This window comes from Echinops telfairi, unplaced genomic scaffold (genome assembly GCF_000313985.2).
Source record: "Echinops telfairi isolate 266 unplaced genomic scaffold, ASM31398v2 ScPeMD7_443;HRSCAF=831, whole genome shotgun sequence".
NCBI lineage: Eukaryota > Metazoa > Chordata > Mammalia > Afrosoricida > Tenrecidae > Echinops > Echinops telfairi.
In genome coordinates, this window is record NW_022104341.1 from 60277051 (window position 1) to 60292561 (window position 15511).

The 15511-nt window shown below is 43.5% G+C and overlaps 1 protein-coding gene and 1 pseudogene across 1 annotated transcript in view; one reads left to right on the forward strand and one right to left on the reverse strand.

The window, feature by feature from the left end:
* Positions 1-58, forward strand: part of LOC101663579 (DET1- and DDB1-associated protein 1-like) — a 472-nt gene extending 414 nt beyond the window's left edge. Inside the window, exon 2 of the mRNA XM_045291744.1 lies at positions 3-58. Within this exon, the coding sequence (XP_045147679.1) occupies positions 3-58 (56 nt within the window). The remainder of the gene's footprint in view (positions 1-2) is intronic.
* Positions 59-8806: 8748 nt separating this feature from the next.
* LOC101647595 lies at positions 8807-9357 on the reverse strand (annotated as a pseudogene).
* Positions 9358-15511: the final 6154 nt, after the last annotated feature.

A 15511-nucleotide genomic window follows, 5' to 3' on the forward strand; every position in this document is an offset into this window, starting at 1 on the left:
CCCCACCCCCCGCAAGATCGCCCAGACCGACAGAGAGGACATGCACGAGGACACTTAAGACTCTCACTGCCCTCCCCCAAAGCCTCCTGTCTTGTCTGCTCTGCGTCCTGCATCTGCGCCCGCCTCACGCCGTCCACACTGCGTCTACTCTCCTAGGAGCTGATGTATTTATTTTCCTTGAGTTTTTATTTATGGTAAAGTGTTCCCACCAATGGTTAAAGAGGACTTTAGACCCTGTAAAAAAAAAAAGAAAGAAAAGAAAGAAAGAAAGAAAAGAAAGAAAGAAAAACAAATGTGTTCCAGTGTATCGTCCTCAAAGGCTGGGCCCCAGGAACAACTCATCCAAAAGGTTTTCTTGACCACCCCAGCATTGAGCCTGAACTTGCTTGATGTAACTGTAAAATCTATTCTTTTAGAAATGAAACCACTCACCTGGTTACATTGTTGCAAAAATCATGATGATCTAGGATTCTTGAGCAAAGAGAAGTTCTAGATAAAGAAATTAAAGATCAGCTTTAAAATGATTACTGGGGAGGGAGAGAGGGAAGGCAAAAAATGAAGAGTTGATGCCAAGGGCTCAAGTAGAGAGAAAATGTTTTGAAAATGATGATGGCAACCAATGTACAGATGCCCTGGACACAATGGATGGATGTATGGATTGTGATAGGAGCTGTATGGGTCCCCAATAAAATGACTTTTAAAAATGTTTACTGTTAATCATATTGGGTTAAACTTTCTATAGCTAATGGTAAGAATCCCTACTTTATTCAACTAAGTATGTTGTTATTCGATCATTTCTTCATGATTCAAGGTAAACATTATTGATAACATCAGTATTTTCAATATTTTCTTATGTATCAGAAGTTTGCTCATTGGTCCAGTTGTGAGGACTTTTGTTCTCTTCGTGTCGAGGTTCAAGCACACTGCAGCCTCTACTCTCATTTCCGCAGTTTTCAAGTCCTCTTCTCTTCCGTAAGCCAGGTGTGCTCTCCAATAGTGCAGGGTGTTGATGGGCCTTCCCCCAGGCCTGATAGCGCGTTCTTCTCCGCAGAGTCTGTCATTTCCAATCATTTGCTTAACATGCAGATTGAGTAAACATGGCGAGAGAATACAATCATGATGCACACCTTTCCGAATTTTGTACAACTTAGTACCCCCAGTTCTGTTGAAATGACTGCCTGTTCGTCTATGCAAAGGGTCCGTCTGAGCACATTTAAGTGTTCTGGAATTCCCACACTTCTCAATGTTATATAGATATAGATCCATACAGATGTTTTTTTATGATCCACACAGTCTAATGCTTTTGCATAGTCAATGAAACACAAGTAAGCATCTTTCTGGCGTTTTGTGCCATCAGCAATGATAGCCCATGTTCCATATCCTTTTCTGGATCTGGTCTTCAATTTGGATGTACCACTACAGCTATTTTTCAGTTATCTTTAGCAAATATTTACTTGCATGCAACTGATATTAGTAACGTGTTGTTTGATAATTTCCACATTATTAGTTATTGGATCACTTTCCTTTTTAATGAACATAAATGCGATCACTTCCAGGTAGTTGGTCAGTACTCCTTTGCTCTGTTTGAACAAATGCCCCTTGGTCCATATGTAGGTTCTACATGAGCACAATTAAGTATTCTGGAATTCCGTTCTTCTCAATGCTACTCATAGTCTGTTAGGATCCACACAATTGAGCGCCTTTGCATAGTCAATAAAACACGAGTAGACATCTTTCTTGGTATATTCTGTTTTCACAAGATCCTGCAATGATATCCCTCTTGCCACATCCTCTTCTGAATCCGGCTTGAATTTCTGGCAGCTTCTTGTGGATGTGCTGCTGCAATCTTTGTTGAATGACCTTCAGGAAAATTTTCATTGCATGTAAGATTCATGATGCTGTTCGGTAATTTCTGCATTCTGCCAAGCCACCTCTCTTTCCTGATAGAATCCTTCAATATTGTGATTCAAGGGTTACCTTTTTTCTTCAGTTAGGTCAGCTTGCGACATGCTGGGTGTGCTCTTTCCTTTGGGTTTCTGATTATGGGTCTTTGCACATTCATCACGATGCTTGACTTGGTCTTTTTGTGCTTCCTTTTGGAGTTTTCTGCTATGCTTCTTTACCATCATGTCTTCCATTTCTTTTAGCTCCTCTGTGTCCAAGAGCCAACTTCAGGGTTTCTTATGAAGTTCTCTTTTGTCATGTTGATGGCCTTTGCCTTTATTTGATTCATGTAGAATGTTCCTTTTAAAAAAATGGTGTTCTTGATTGCCATCCAACTGCTCACCTGGTCTTCTGTCATTACAGTTCAGGGTGTCCAATATGTTCTTGAGATTGGCTCTAAATTCCGGGGGGATAGAGTCAAGGTTGTATTTTGGTTCTCGTGAACTTGTTGTAATTGTCTTTGGCTTCAACCTAAGCTTCTTATAAGTAATTGATGACCTCTTCCATCAGTTGCCTCCTGGCCTCATTTTGGCTGATGAGATTTAGCGTCTCATTGTCTCTTCCCACATATACAGTCAATTTGATTCTTCCGTGTTCTATCTGGTGAAGTCCATGTATATAATCACTATTTATGTTGTTGGGGGAAAAAGAGCATTTGCAATGAAGAAGCTTGCCTTGCAAAATTCTATCATGTAGTCTCCAGCTTCATTTCTATCACCATGGCTATCTTTTCTAACTACTGATCCTTTCTCTTTGCCTCCAACTTTTCTATTCCATTCACCAATAGTTCTCAATGTATATTGACTATAAGTTTGATCAATTTCAGTTTTTAGAAGTTTGTGAAATTCTTCAATTTCTTCATCATCGGCTTTAGTGGTTAGTTCATAAGTTTGAATAGCTGCATTCATCGGCCTTCCTTCTAGTTGTACAGATATTATCCTATCACAGACAGCATTGCACTTCAGGATAGAACTTAAAATGTCTATGACTGTGACTTTTAAATATTACCCCGTTTCCCCAAAAGTAAGACATCCCCTGAAAATAAGACCTAGCGCATCTTTGGTAGCAAAAGTTAATACAAGACACTGTCTTATTTTCGGGGAAACAGGGTATATAACTTGTATGGTAAGTCCTGTAATTTATTTTCTTGAACATGTCTTGGCTCTTTGGGGCCCTTTTCACTTTGATATATATATATATATATATATATATCTTTTAGAGTCACTTGTCCGATTCAACCAGAGACACTGTTGAAATTGACTGGGATTGTGTGTTAGTCTGGGTTGACTAGAGAAACAAATCCAGAGACACTCATATGTGTGTAAGATAGAGCTTAATATCACAGAGTCCAGATCAAGTCCATAAGTCTGATTTTAGCCCATAAGTCCAATGCTAGTCCATAAATCCTTCTTCAAACTCATGCAGTCACATGCAATGATGCCAAAGGCAGGAAGATCACAGGCCATTGGGTGAAAAGTCTTGTGGCTCCAGTGGCGGTGGAAGCATCTCAACGCTGGTGCGGGTCTCCAAGAGGCTCCTCCAGCTCTCTGAGTGTGGCTTCTCAACAGGAAGATGAAGCAGAGAGAGAATGTGGCCCACCTCCAGGGAGAAAGAGAGGAAGTTCTCAGAATCTCATGAGAAGGCCACACCCACAAGGAGGCATCACCAGGTTGTGACCTGATTGACAGACTAGATTCCACCCCTACATTTATTTATCCAGTTGACATGAAATCATGTAATGACCACAGATTGCAATTGGATGTTTAACATTAGAAAGTCAATTAATGTAATCATACATCTCAACTTCCTTTCAGCCATGTAAGGCAACATATTCATATGCTCTAAGGATTAGGATTTGGACAGCTGGTGAGGGACCATCAGTCTACCTATCGCAATTTATTGATTTATACCCTGCAATTTTACTAAACTCTATTATGAATGTTCATTTGTCTGTAAGCTCTCTTGGCTTTTCGACATCGACAATGAAATCATGTGCCGTTTGTTTTGTCCTTGCCCAGCGAGCACATGTATGTGCTCTCACACATTACTGCACTGGCCAAAGTCTTCACCATCATATTGAGTAGAAACAGTCATATTAACAACCCTATCTTATTTTTATCTGAAGTGGAATGGTTCCAGGATCTCACCATTAAGCATATAATTGCTCTAGTTTTAATTTTTCTCCAGAAATTACTTAGATCTTCTGATTCTTCTCCTTTCATGTTTATATGGTTGAGGTAGTTAGTTTATTGTGCCAACCTGGCCGATAAACACATGTGGGGTTAATTGAAGGGCAGAGGGATAAATGGCTCAGTGAGCCTTGTCTTTCTAGTTCTCAGGTCTCTTGCTTTCTGATGGTCAGACCAGGGTGCAGCTGCCTTAGCCAGTTCCCTGCTTCAGGTTGCAAGGCTGACTTCCTGCAAGGCATCCCCAAGGAGAAACCACATGGACCTACCCCGATGCAGCCCTGGATGCTGGAGCAGCAGTGTGGAGACACCTGCCAGCACTCAGATGTTTACATGTTCACTGACTCGGCTTTCCTCCTGCAGTCAGCATCATTGCATCTGTTTTGTGAGATGGAGGAGGACTGTGTGGATTGGTGTTGGATGCATGGGTCAATGGGTTAATGTTGGACTTGTGGGCTTGGGCAGCACTGGGTTGGGATGTTTTCTTGATGCTCACTTAACCTTTATATAAAACTCTCTGTTATACATGAATTTCTGTGGATTTGTTTCTCTAAAGTACCCAGACTAACACAAGACCCATATTTGTGCCTATTCCAAAGAAAGGTAACCCAAAAGAATGCTCAAATTATAGAATAATATCTCATACAAGCAAAATTTGACTGAAGATCACCCAATAATGGTTGCATCAGTGTATTGACAGGGAGATGCCAGAGGTTCAGGCTGGTTTCAGTAAAAGACATGGAACAAGGGATATATTTGGTGATATCAGATGTATCTTGGCTCAAAACAGAAGATACCAGAAAGGTGTCTACCTGTGTTTAACTGACTATGCCAAGACATTCAACAACATAACAAACTCATAACAAACGATGGATAATTTGGGGTAGAATATGAATTCCAGAACACTTCATTGTGCCCATGTGGAACTTGTACATAGATTAAGAGGCAGGTGTCTGAACAGAACAAGGGAGCAGTCCATGGTTTAAAATCAGGAAAGATGTGCACCAGGGTCTATCCTCTTACCATACCTATACAATCTGTATGCTCAGCAAATCATCAGAGAAGCTGGGTTATATGAAGAAGAATGTAGCAGCAAGATTGGAGGAAGATTTATTCACAAGCTATGATATACAGATAACCCATGTGTTGGACATATGGGTTAATGTTGGACTTGTGGTCTTGGGCAGCACTGGGTTGGGATGTTTTCTTGATGTACACTTAACTTTTATATAAAACTCTCTCTTATACATGAGTTTCTGTGGATTTGTTTCACTAAAGTACCCAGACTAACACAATGGTTGATTATAATAATTAACTTTCTAATATTACACAGTTTCATTCTTGAAACAAACCAAATTCATGCTCAGGTGGGATATTGGCCTGTTCTTTCCCTCCTCATATTTATGATTCTTATATCAGGTTATATCTAGATTAAGTGACCTCATAAAATAAATTCCAGGGGATATCCACTTTTTCTATCTCCTCAAATAGTTTGTGAAACATTGGAATGATTTTTCCCTACATTGCTTTAAATTAAATTGGTTCAGACTGTTTTCTAAACCTAATACATCATGAAGCTTTGTGCATTCTTTAACATTTATGTGTCAATGTTTTAATATATTTAATCTCATTTAATACATTTAATTATTCAAGACAGGGAACCTGGTGGCATAAACTTTTTTTTTTTTCTGATAGAGAAACTGAGGCCAAAATAGGTTAGGTAACTGTCTAAAGATTACGTAGCTACTAAGTGACACGCCAGAACTTGAATCAAGATTCCCCGACTCGGAATCCAGTTATGCATTGCATAACAGCACACCTTCAAGTATTGTTCTAAAAAAATATTGGTATCTTGGCTGTAACGCTTTTAAATTCTCCTAACTTTTTCTTATGGTGTCTGTCTCTTCCTTTGATGTTACTTCTTGCTTCTGTCACAGTTCTCCCTTCATTCCATTACCTTGCTTTTATTTCATGTCTAGTAAATTATGTGACCAGTAACAATAATAGGTTAGTGTTTTGCAACCTAATAGTACATAGGACCTGAGTATTTGAAAGGCATTCCTGAAGGAAAGTCAAGGCCTTCCTAGCATCTCTTTCAGATGCTCAGGAGCATCAGTCTTTGTGTTTCTCTGTGTCCCAGAGATCTGGTGGTGTGGTGGGCGGTTAACCACAGAGGTGCCAGTCAGACCACTAGCTGTTTCATGTTACCCCCGCAGAGTTACAGTCTCAGAAACTCATAAGGAGCAGTAGCATTCTGTGCTACAGTTTCCCTGTGAGGAAAAATCAATTCAATGGCAAGGGGTGGGGGATGCTGAGAGTCTATTAATTGCCTACTCATGTATGTGCCCTACATTCTGCTACTCAAAGTGTACTCCATGCACTAACAAAATTTACTTCTCATGGGAGCCTGTTAGCAGCTAAACAAAATTTCAGACCCTAACTTAGAAATAACGATCTGAATCTGCAGTTTAGATCCAAGATAAGTCAGATGGACATTCAAGCTTAAGACTCACAAGCCTTAAGACTTAAGACTCAGTTAGTTTAAAGTTAGTTTTTTAAATGTTTGAGACACCCTATACCTTTTCATATCCCCCATTGGAAGCATAATGTGCTACAGAAAAGGGAAGCACTTGTGAAATGAAGGTCATTATGATGATTTGTAAAACCCACGGCTCTCCAGGGCCGCCATTCTGGTTTTGGTTCTGCCAGAAACTCCATATACTGGTTACTGTCTTATTTTAGGAAGGTCCTCACAAGGTGGGTTGACCGTGGCTACAACAATGAACTCCAACGTAGTGCGGGGTGAGGGGATGACCCAGGGCTGGTTCTGCTGCACCCGAGGGTACATGAGTGGAATTGATGCAGTGATAACTGCCAAGAGCAATTCCTCATTTCCAAAAGGAAAGACTACAATGTAAAACTTTCCTCTAATTGCCCAATCAATTCCAAAATACCATGACATTGATAAATATCAATGTAGGTTCAAATATTTGTACTAAATTTGAATTATGATAACATGTTAGATTGTCTTGAGATATTTTCTTTGCAAAAAAAGTTTCAGTATCAATTATACAAAGGTGTCAAATGAAATATGCAATACATTTTAAAGTATTATTTGCATTCAGTTATTCGGTAAATCTGGGGAAAAGTATTTATTCGGTTTTTAAAACTGCTTTATATTTTCTCCAGGCAGTAATGCAGATCAATAACAAGGGTAAACAACTTGTGTTTCTAGGGTTCAGAGTTCCTGGTTATGTTAGTCGGGTAGACGACAGAAACAAACCCATAGAAACTCAAATGTGTATAAGAGAGAGCTTTATATAAAAGGTAATTGTACATTAAGAAAGCATCCCAGTCCAGTCCAGTCCAAGCCCATAAATCCGATATTAGCCCATATGTCTGATACCAATCTATAAAGTACTTTTCAGACTCATGAAGCACTTGCAATGCTGTCAAATGGAGGACAATCACAGGCCAGTGCGTAAAAAGTCTTTGGATCCAGTGGCATTGTAAGTATCTCAGCGCTGGCAGGGGTCTCCACATGGCTCCTCCAGTTCCCAGGGCACGGGGTCTATCAGCGTAGCGCCATGTGTTTTGTCAGTAGAGCGTCTCCAAAGGAGTGAGCTGAGAGAGAGAAGTGTCTCCCGCCACCAAGGAGGAAATACAGGGGTCTCCAGAATTCTCAGGAGAAGGCCACGCCCACACAGAGGCCTCATTAGTTAACTTGATTGACAGGCCATACTCCACCCCTTCACTCATAATCCTCTCAAATTGACACCAGATTATGTAACTACCACAATGGTTAATGGCCTAGAAATCACATCATGGGAAGATTTAGGAGATGATGGTTTGATGTCAGGATCATTAGATTGGATAATCAAATGAATATATTCTATCAAGTTGCCTAGTTTTCAAAATTATCTAGCCATTTATATTCATTCCCACCTTTAAAATTCCAAAGGTAGAGAACCAATAGAAAATAACAGGGTTAGAAAACTGCCCCATTTCTGAATGTAGGCTATGGGTAAACACCATCGAGTCTGTTTTGCCTCACACTGCCTGGTGCTATGCCAGCCTCGCCATTGTTATGTTGGAGCTCATGGGTGCAGCAATGTGCCACTCTAGCTCCTCAAAGTTCTTTGGCTCACACCCTTGACTTTACCGAGCATAAGGTCCTTTCCAGAGTCTGGTCCTCCTGGTAACATGTCCAAAGGACGTGAGAGGAAGTCTCTAGTCTGACTTCCCAGGGGAACTCAGGCTTGACTTCTAAGCCACATTTGTTCATTCCTCTGACGATCAGTGGTATAATTGATATTCTTATATCAGTATAATTGATATTCTTGGCCAATACCACCTTGCAAAGGCATCAGTTCTTCTTCACTCTTCCTTATTCATTGTCCAGCCTTCTCATGCCTTTGAGACCACTGAAACTACCTTGGTTTGGATCAGGCACAGCAGAGTCCTCAAAGTGCATCTAACTGACCTAAAATGAGACATTTCATAATTTTCTCTGTCTTTCACTGGAAAACCCAACATCTTCTTGCTTAAGAATTGAACATAGATAAGAACTTGAACTGAATTATTAAAATAATGATTGCTACAAAGTCATGGAAGCCTTTATTATTATTATTATTTTTGGTTATTAAATGAGACTTTCTTGTCTTCTTTTATAGTTCTTAACTTGCTGGGAATTCCATGGCACCACTGTTGAGGTCATCTATGATACCATGAGGGTGATGCCCATCAACATTGCAGTCCACAGACTGGGCAGTCCCCAGGATCTCTTTAATAGTTCCAGACAGTTCTCTGGGCAAAGATCGGTGCTGTATCTGACATGCAATGCCAAGGACCTCATCGAAAGTGACGTTCCCACGATGCTTAATGTTTTCCTGCTTCTTTCTATCCCGGGGTGGTTCCTTGAGGGCGTTGATGATGAGGGCAGAGGCAGAAGGCGCCGCTTCAATCTGGGCTTGTCTGTTCTGAACGGTCCATTTCACAGTAATCCTTAAGCCCTTCCCGTCACCGGTTGCTCGGCAATGTCATCACCCACCTTCTTTGGAGACAAGCCCAGGGGGCCGATCTTGGGGGCCAGCGCAGACGTGGCACCGACTTCCCCACCGGTGCACCTTAAATACACGACTTTGATCTCGTTGGGGTCGAACTTGGGCGGCATGGCGAAGGCGCCTGGTGTCGGATGAACCCAGATGCGGGACGACTGAAGCAAGTTGCACCGAACCGACTGAAGCAAGTTGCACCGAACCCTCCTCCCAGCCGAAAAAGCAGAAGCCTTTATTAAACAAAAATATCAAAATGGGAAACTATTGTTTCTTGACATATCTTCTTTCTAGGTCTAAATACTTCTGAAGGTAGTGTTCTCATCTATGTAATCCTTCCCCCAAAGAAGTCTGCACTTTTTCAATTTATATCACGCCAAACCAGTGGTTTGGGCATCCGTGAAGGGACTGAAATCGTATTATGTTGAAATGTTCTTTGAGTTTGGAGAACAAGAAGAAGTTGGTGAGATAGTTTGGGGGCAAGTTCAAGACTGTAGGGAGGATAGGGAAGGATTCCCAACAAAATCATGTAGGACAGCCCTTACCATCCTGGAAGAATAAGGCGGTGCATTGTCATAATGGGAACATAAAATCCTGTGCTCAGCAGTCCTGGCCTTTTTCCCTCACCAGTGCCATTTTGCATTTTCTTAAAATTTCTTCAGAAGCACCCCCATGATTGTCCTGTGCCCTTCAAGAAAATATATCAAAATTACCCCTTTAGAATTGAACTTACAAAACTTCTTTTTTTTAAATGTTGCTCAAAGAATTAAAAAAAAAATTGAACTTCCAGTATTGTAACTGCATCATAACCCTCACTGTGGAAACCACTGCTGACAACCCACAAATGAATCAGGTTTTATTCTTGATGACCACAGTTTTGATTCTTTTGATCTTCCCATCTACATGTTTGGTAATCCTGGTCCCTAAATTAGACATATGGTATAGTTGATCACTCTTGAAACTTCAAAAACAACAAGCTGTCCAGCCATCTGAAACATTGTCATCAATATGCCTGGTGTTCTGACAGATTGTAGCTTGTCTGTTCTGAAAGATGAGTGCCAAATCTATTCCGAGCCTGAGCGAAACAACTGACCGCTGTTAGAAGAACCCCCACAGTCCATCCTGAGCCTGGGAGGACTCTGGCAGAGCACCAAACACCCGACTTCAAGTAGCCGGGTTAGTGGCAACCTGGGATCTTCCACAGTGTCTTAGAAAGGCTCTGTTTGACTTGTTTGTTTTCGTGTGTGTGTGTGTGTGTGTGTGTGTACGTGTTGTGTGGTTAAGAAGTGCTATTTATTTATGGGAGTAATTAATAAAATGCCTTGCTAATATCTTACATTCGCTTTCCCACATTTCGTCTCTGCATACTATGTCAGTGTTGGCTTTGGCGGGTTTTGTTCCTGATGATGCTTGATTTGCTCTTTGTTTTGTGTGGACCGATAGGAAGCAAGACTGGAGTAAGATTTGGCAAGGATTATGCAGAAAACATTTTATTTTCATAAACAGGGGAACAATGCGCTCATCTCAAAATCACACAATGTGGGGAGTTGACTGGAGACACATCTACTCCTGTCTTCTCCGTTAATTAGCTCAGTGACCTTGGGCAAGTTACAGTTTAATCTCTAGGTTTAACATCTGCAAAATGAGAGCACTGGTCAAGCGAAAACAAAACCCAACCACTAGCATTATGTTCGCAGGCCTGTTTTCTTTAACACCAGCGCTGCCTCTACCTGTTTGAGCTCCAGCTGAAGGCGAAGTGGGGGTCCCAGTGCTGCTGCGAACCAACCTGTGGGAAAGCATCCAGGATGCAGCCTGGTACAAAGCCGCTCACAACTGTGCGCCCTCTAGCGGAGCGTGCGGAAATCTCGTGGTTACAGGACTATTTAGAGGGCACCAGCAGTCCAATTAGAGGGCACCAGCAGTCTACCCTACTTTGGATCGCAAACTTCCCTTCCAGCATCTGATGGAGAAATTGCTCAGGACTTCAAAACGGACCGGGCTTCCAGAGCGCAGCTAGTGGAGCTTTGCAAGAGGCAAGGGAGCCGAGCTGGTTGGCCTTTGTGAAGACACCCACCTGCGTGCTATGCATGCCAATCAAGCAATTATGCAAAAGACATCCAGCGAGCCGCCCTATAGGTGGAGAATGTGCTTAAGAATCCACTATGATGGGAAACATTTCATTCTTTAAAAAAAAAATCCCTGCTATTGGTAGTTCTGAACGTTAGAATTCCCCCTCCCCCAACGGGGCTAAAAGGTACCCAAGTATGTGGTGACGAATGGAAAAATAAGGAACAGAAGTCAGGTATTGGCAGTTTTCCCATTTTCATTTGCCTGGGAATTTTTAATACAGATGTGGGGACCTAAAGCATTAATGCACGACAAAATGTTTCAGTGAACACGTTCCAGCAGTCCAACTTTATAACAATTATAAATAAACCTGTGAGAATTTACTGGACAATGCCAGCATTTGGATTAAAAAAAATTTTTTTTAAGTAAATCTTTTATTGACAAATAAAAATCACTACCAGACATTCAGGAACGCCACTTTTGAGTAGAACTGTGCTCCATATCAACCTGTGAGACGCAGACCGCAGGCTTTTCTTCCAAGGTTTCTAGGGAACCTCCAGCCTTACACTACCGTGGCCTGACTCCCCATTAGTGTATACAGTGATTTACATCGTTCCTCCAAATATCAATCCTTCCGTATTGATGTAGTAGCTACAAACACACCCAAACCAAACCAAAACACCCAAACTCACTGCCATCCAGTTAATGCTGCTTTACAGCAACCCTACAGGGCCAGGTGGAACTGCCCCTGGGAGACCGTAACCCTATGGGAGTTTAAAATCCCTTCTTTCTCCCGCGGAGCCTGGTGGTTTCACACTGCTGACCTTGAGGCTGGCAGCCCAATGGGTAACCACGGTACCACCAGGGCTCCTTGACAAACACACAGGCCTTGTTACATCCGCTGGTTCCTGGAGAGCTCCGAAGTGTGCCTGTCGGCCTCCCGCCTCTTCCTCCTTTAATTGTAGTTTCTGAATTCTCCCAAGTCAGTCGACACCCATCTGGCTGCAGCAGCCTGCTGCGGGGGAAAGTTAATTTGTCCGTTGCAGTCACCACGAACCAATCCGGAAGGGGCGGGCCAGTGGGCTAGGGGGCACCCTATACCTTTTTCAAAGGCAGCCCAGCCACCCCGAGAAACTAAAACGGCAAGGCCGCCTGGGGTCACGGTCAGTGTCTAGGCTGGAGGCAGGTAGGAAACCATCTGCCACCTGCCGATTCAAAGGCAGCAGTTGTGCATTGGGATAGTGGGGCGGACGTCCCGGACTGGCGTGCAAAAAAGCAGGTGGGACTTCTAGAGGGCCAACTTTAATTATCATCATCATCATTATTATTTTAAAGATCGCGGGGTTCCGGCTGGCCGGGGGCGAGGAGGGCAGGCACGCGGGGGTCTCTCTTTGGGTGGAGAAGGGCCGGCGTGTGTGCGGAGTGCACGCCGCCTCGGCTCTCCGCGCGGCCCACGGGGGGAGGCGCAGCCGAGAGTGGCCGGCCACCTCCTCGGCGCCGGGGAACCCCGGGCGCCCGGGCTTGGCGCAAAGGCACAGACTTTCCGTAAGAGCGCCCGCGCCCCGCCAGCCCCGGCTCGCCGGGCGGTGTCTTCCCCGGCGCCGTGGGGCCCGCCTGCGCCCAGGCCCGCGAGCACCGCCCTCCGCGCCGGGGAGGGGCGCGCTGGGCTCAACTCCCAGAATCCACGTGGCCGCGCCTGGGACCGGTGGGGGTGGTCACCGTTTGGCCCTTCTGATGACTCACGGTGTCCTTTCCCTTGTGACGAACGCGCCGTTTTTAGTCCCGCGGAGAGGTGAGGCGCTGTGCCGGGAAAGGAGTCAAATGGCAGAGAGATCTGCAAACCAAATCCCACTGTGTCTCCATCGCTCCATTACCTTCCCCTGGGACAGCCCCCTCAGACGTCAACACCCTCTTTGACGATGAGACATAGATTAGGGGATACCCCCAAAAAGCCGGACTTTTTTTTCAAAGCTATTTATTTTTAAAAATGTTTTACAAAACAATCTGACCATCTTCCAATTACTATTACACTTAATACATTGGTCAAATCGGCCACTAATCAGGCTTTTTTTGACCCACACTGTTATGCAATCTTTTCAGAACCTCTAAATAGAAACTTGATTAACAGTCTGACTTGGTAGAACGAACTCCAAATGCTTTTTTTTTACCCCCGTGTAGGCTATTTAATGGGTACATATTTAGCTCCCGTCACCATCTAGTGGGTAACAGGCACGATATTTAGTGGACACACACAACGGCTCTTGCCACCTCACCCTCACTTTCCTCTCAGATGTTTTAGACTGGCCCTGAGGCCCAAAAATGACTTCGCAGAAGACTTGAAGGACTGGGTGGGGACATTGGGAAGACTGACAAGAAATCTAGGCTCTGAGCAGCCAACTCAGAGCATCCCTGTAGGTAGAGACTGGGCCCCTTGTGGAAAGTCACGGTATTCCTGCCCCCACTAAAAGAACTGTGTGTCAAAGGAACTCTGGTGACCTTGGGCTGTTAACCATAGGTCAGCAGTTTGACCCCATCAGCCTCTCCTTGGGAAAAAAATGAGGCTTTCTGTTTCCATAAAGATTCATAGCCTCTGGAGCCCACAAGAGCAATTCTACTGCCCTGTAGATTCAGTATGAACCAGAATCAACTAGATGGCAATGAACGTGTTTGAGTGTTTGTATGTAGTTTGGACTTTAAAATATCCCTATAAACCTAGATTAAGGGAAGAAGGAATATAATGCTTTTAGAATTCTTTCCCAGTTGCAACTGCAAATCTTTTCATGGTCAACACAAAGTTTTGAGGGAAGCTTGTCTTGAAAAGTGAAATACAGACCTTGAGATAAAACCCCAAACTATTAGGACCATTAAGGAGGGAATTGGGACAAACCTGAGAACCTTGGCACAGGGAATACATAGACTATCAGAAATAGGGAAGGATACAAACATAGAGGAGTCACAAATAGACAAGCTTACAATAAGAGAAAAACTAATTGCCCACTGAGGAGGTAGGCAAAGGACCTGAACAGAAGTTTCACAGAGTCTGAAATCCGAATAGCCAACAACCATATGAGAAAATGTACACAATCATTAGCCATAAGAGAAATGCAAATTAAAACAACTATGAGATACCACCTAACACCCTCAAAGATAGCCCAATTCAAAAAATCAGAAAGTAACAAGTGTTGGAGGGGCTGTGGTGAGATAGGAACTCTCATCCACTGCTGGTGGACCTGTAGGTATGTACTATGGAAATCGATTTGGTGATTTCTAAAACAGATGGAAATTGAGTTACCATACGACCCAGCAATCCCCCTACAGGGCATATACCCAGAAGAGGCAAGAAGCAAACCACGACCAGACATCTGTGCTCCAATGTTCATTGCGGCACAGCTCACAATCGCAAGGAGTTGGAAACAACCCATATTTCCATCAAGAGACGAATGGATTAAAAAACTGTGGTACATACATACAATGGAGTACTATGCATTGCTAAAAAGCAGTGATGAACGCATGAAGCATATCGCCGGATGGGAAGAACTGGAGGAAATTATGCTAAGTGAAGTAAGTCAAGTGCAAAAGGACAAGTACAACACGAGTCCACTGAGGTAAGTTTATTTTAAAAAAAAGAAAAGAAAAGAGAAATGCAAAAGGGGCACTGGGAAAAAGCTACTGTATATAAACACTCCAGAGGTGAGATCCAGTAGTATGGCAGGGGCCCGACCAAATCCAGGGGTACATATGGTAGCCAACTAAAAAGGAGGAGAGGTGGAGGAAAGGGGAAAAAGAGAGAGAGAGAGATGTGTGGCGGGAGAATTATGCATTGACCCGACCAAGGGGAGAGTATTGTTTGTGTCTCCACAGGGAAAGAGGGACCACACTTAAATCCAGTGTTCCGGGATGAGAGTGCAGCATGTGGGCATGGAGAGGGGAGCCAGTGGAGGGGCCTGAGGACTCCGCCCCAATCCCAGCTATGTGGACAACTGCCCCTCCCCCCAGAAGAATTTACTTTAGAGGACAGCACTGAAGCTGCAGCTACAGGAGAGGGACATGTCTGATCAGAGCACACGGGAGCAAATGAATGGGGAGGAAGAGAGAGTGGAGCACATCTGGTCCACCAGGCCTGGAGGACGACATCTCCGCTCCCAACAGCCAATGCACAGAGTGGACCATATGGCTAATCCCACCATGAGACATGACGTCCCTTGCTGGCCCATGGCCCTACAGGGGATAACACAGGAGACTCAGTGTCAGGATTGGCCC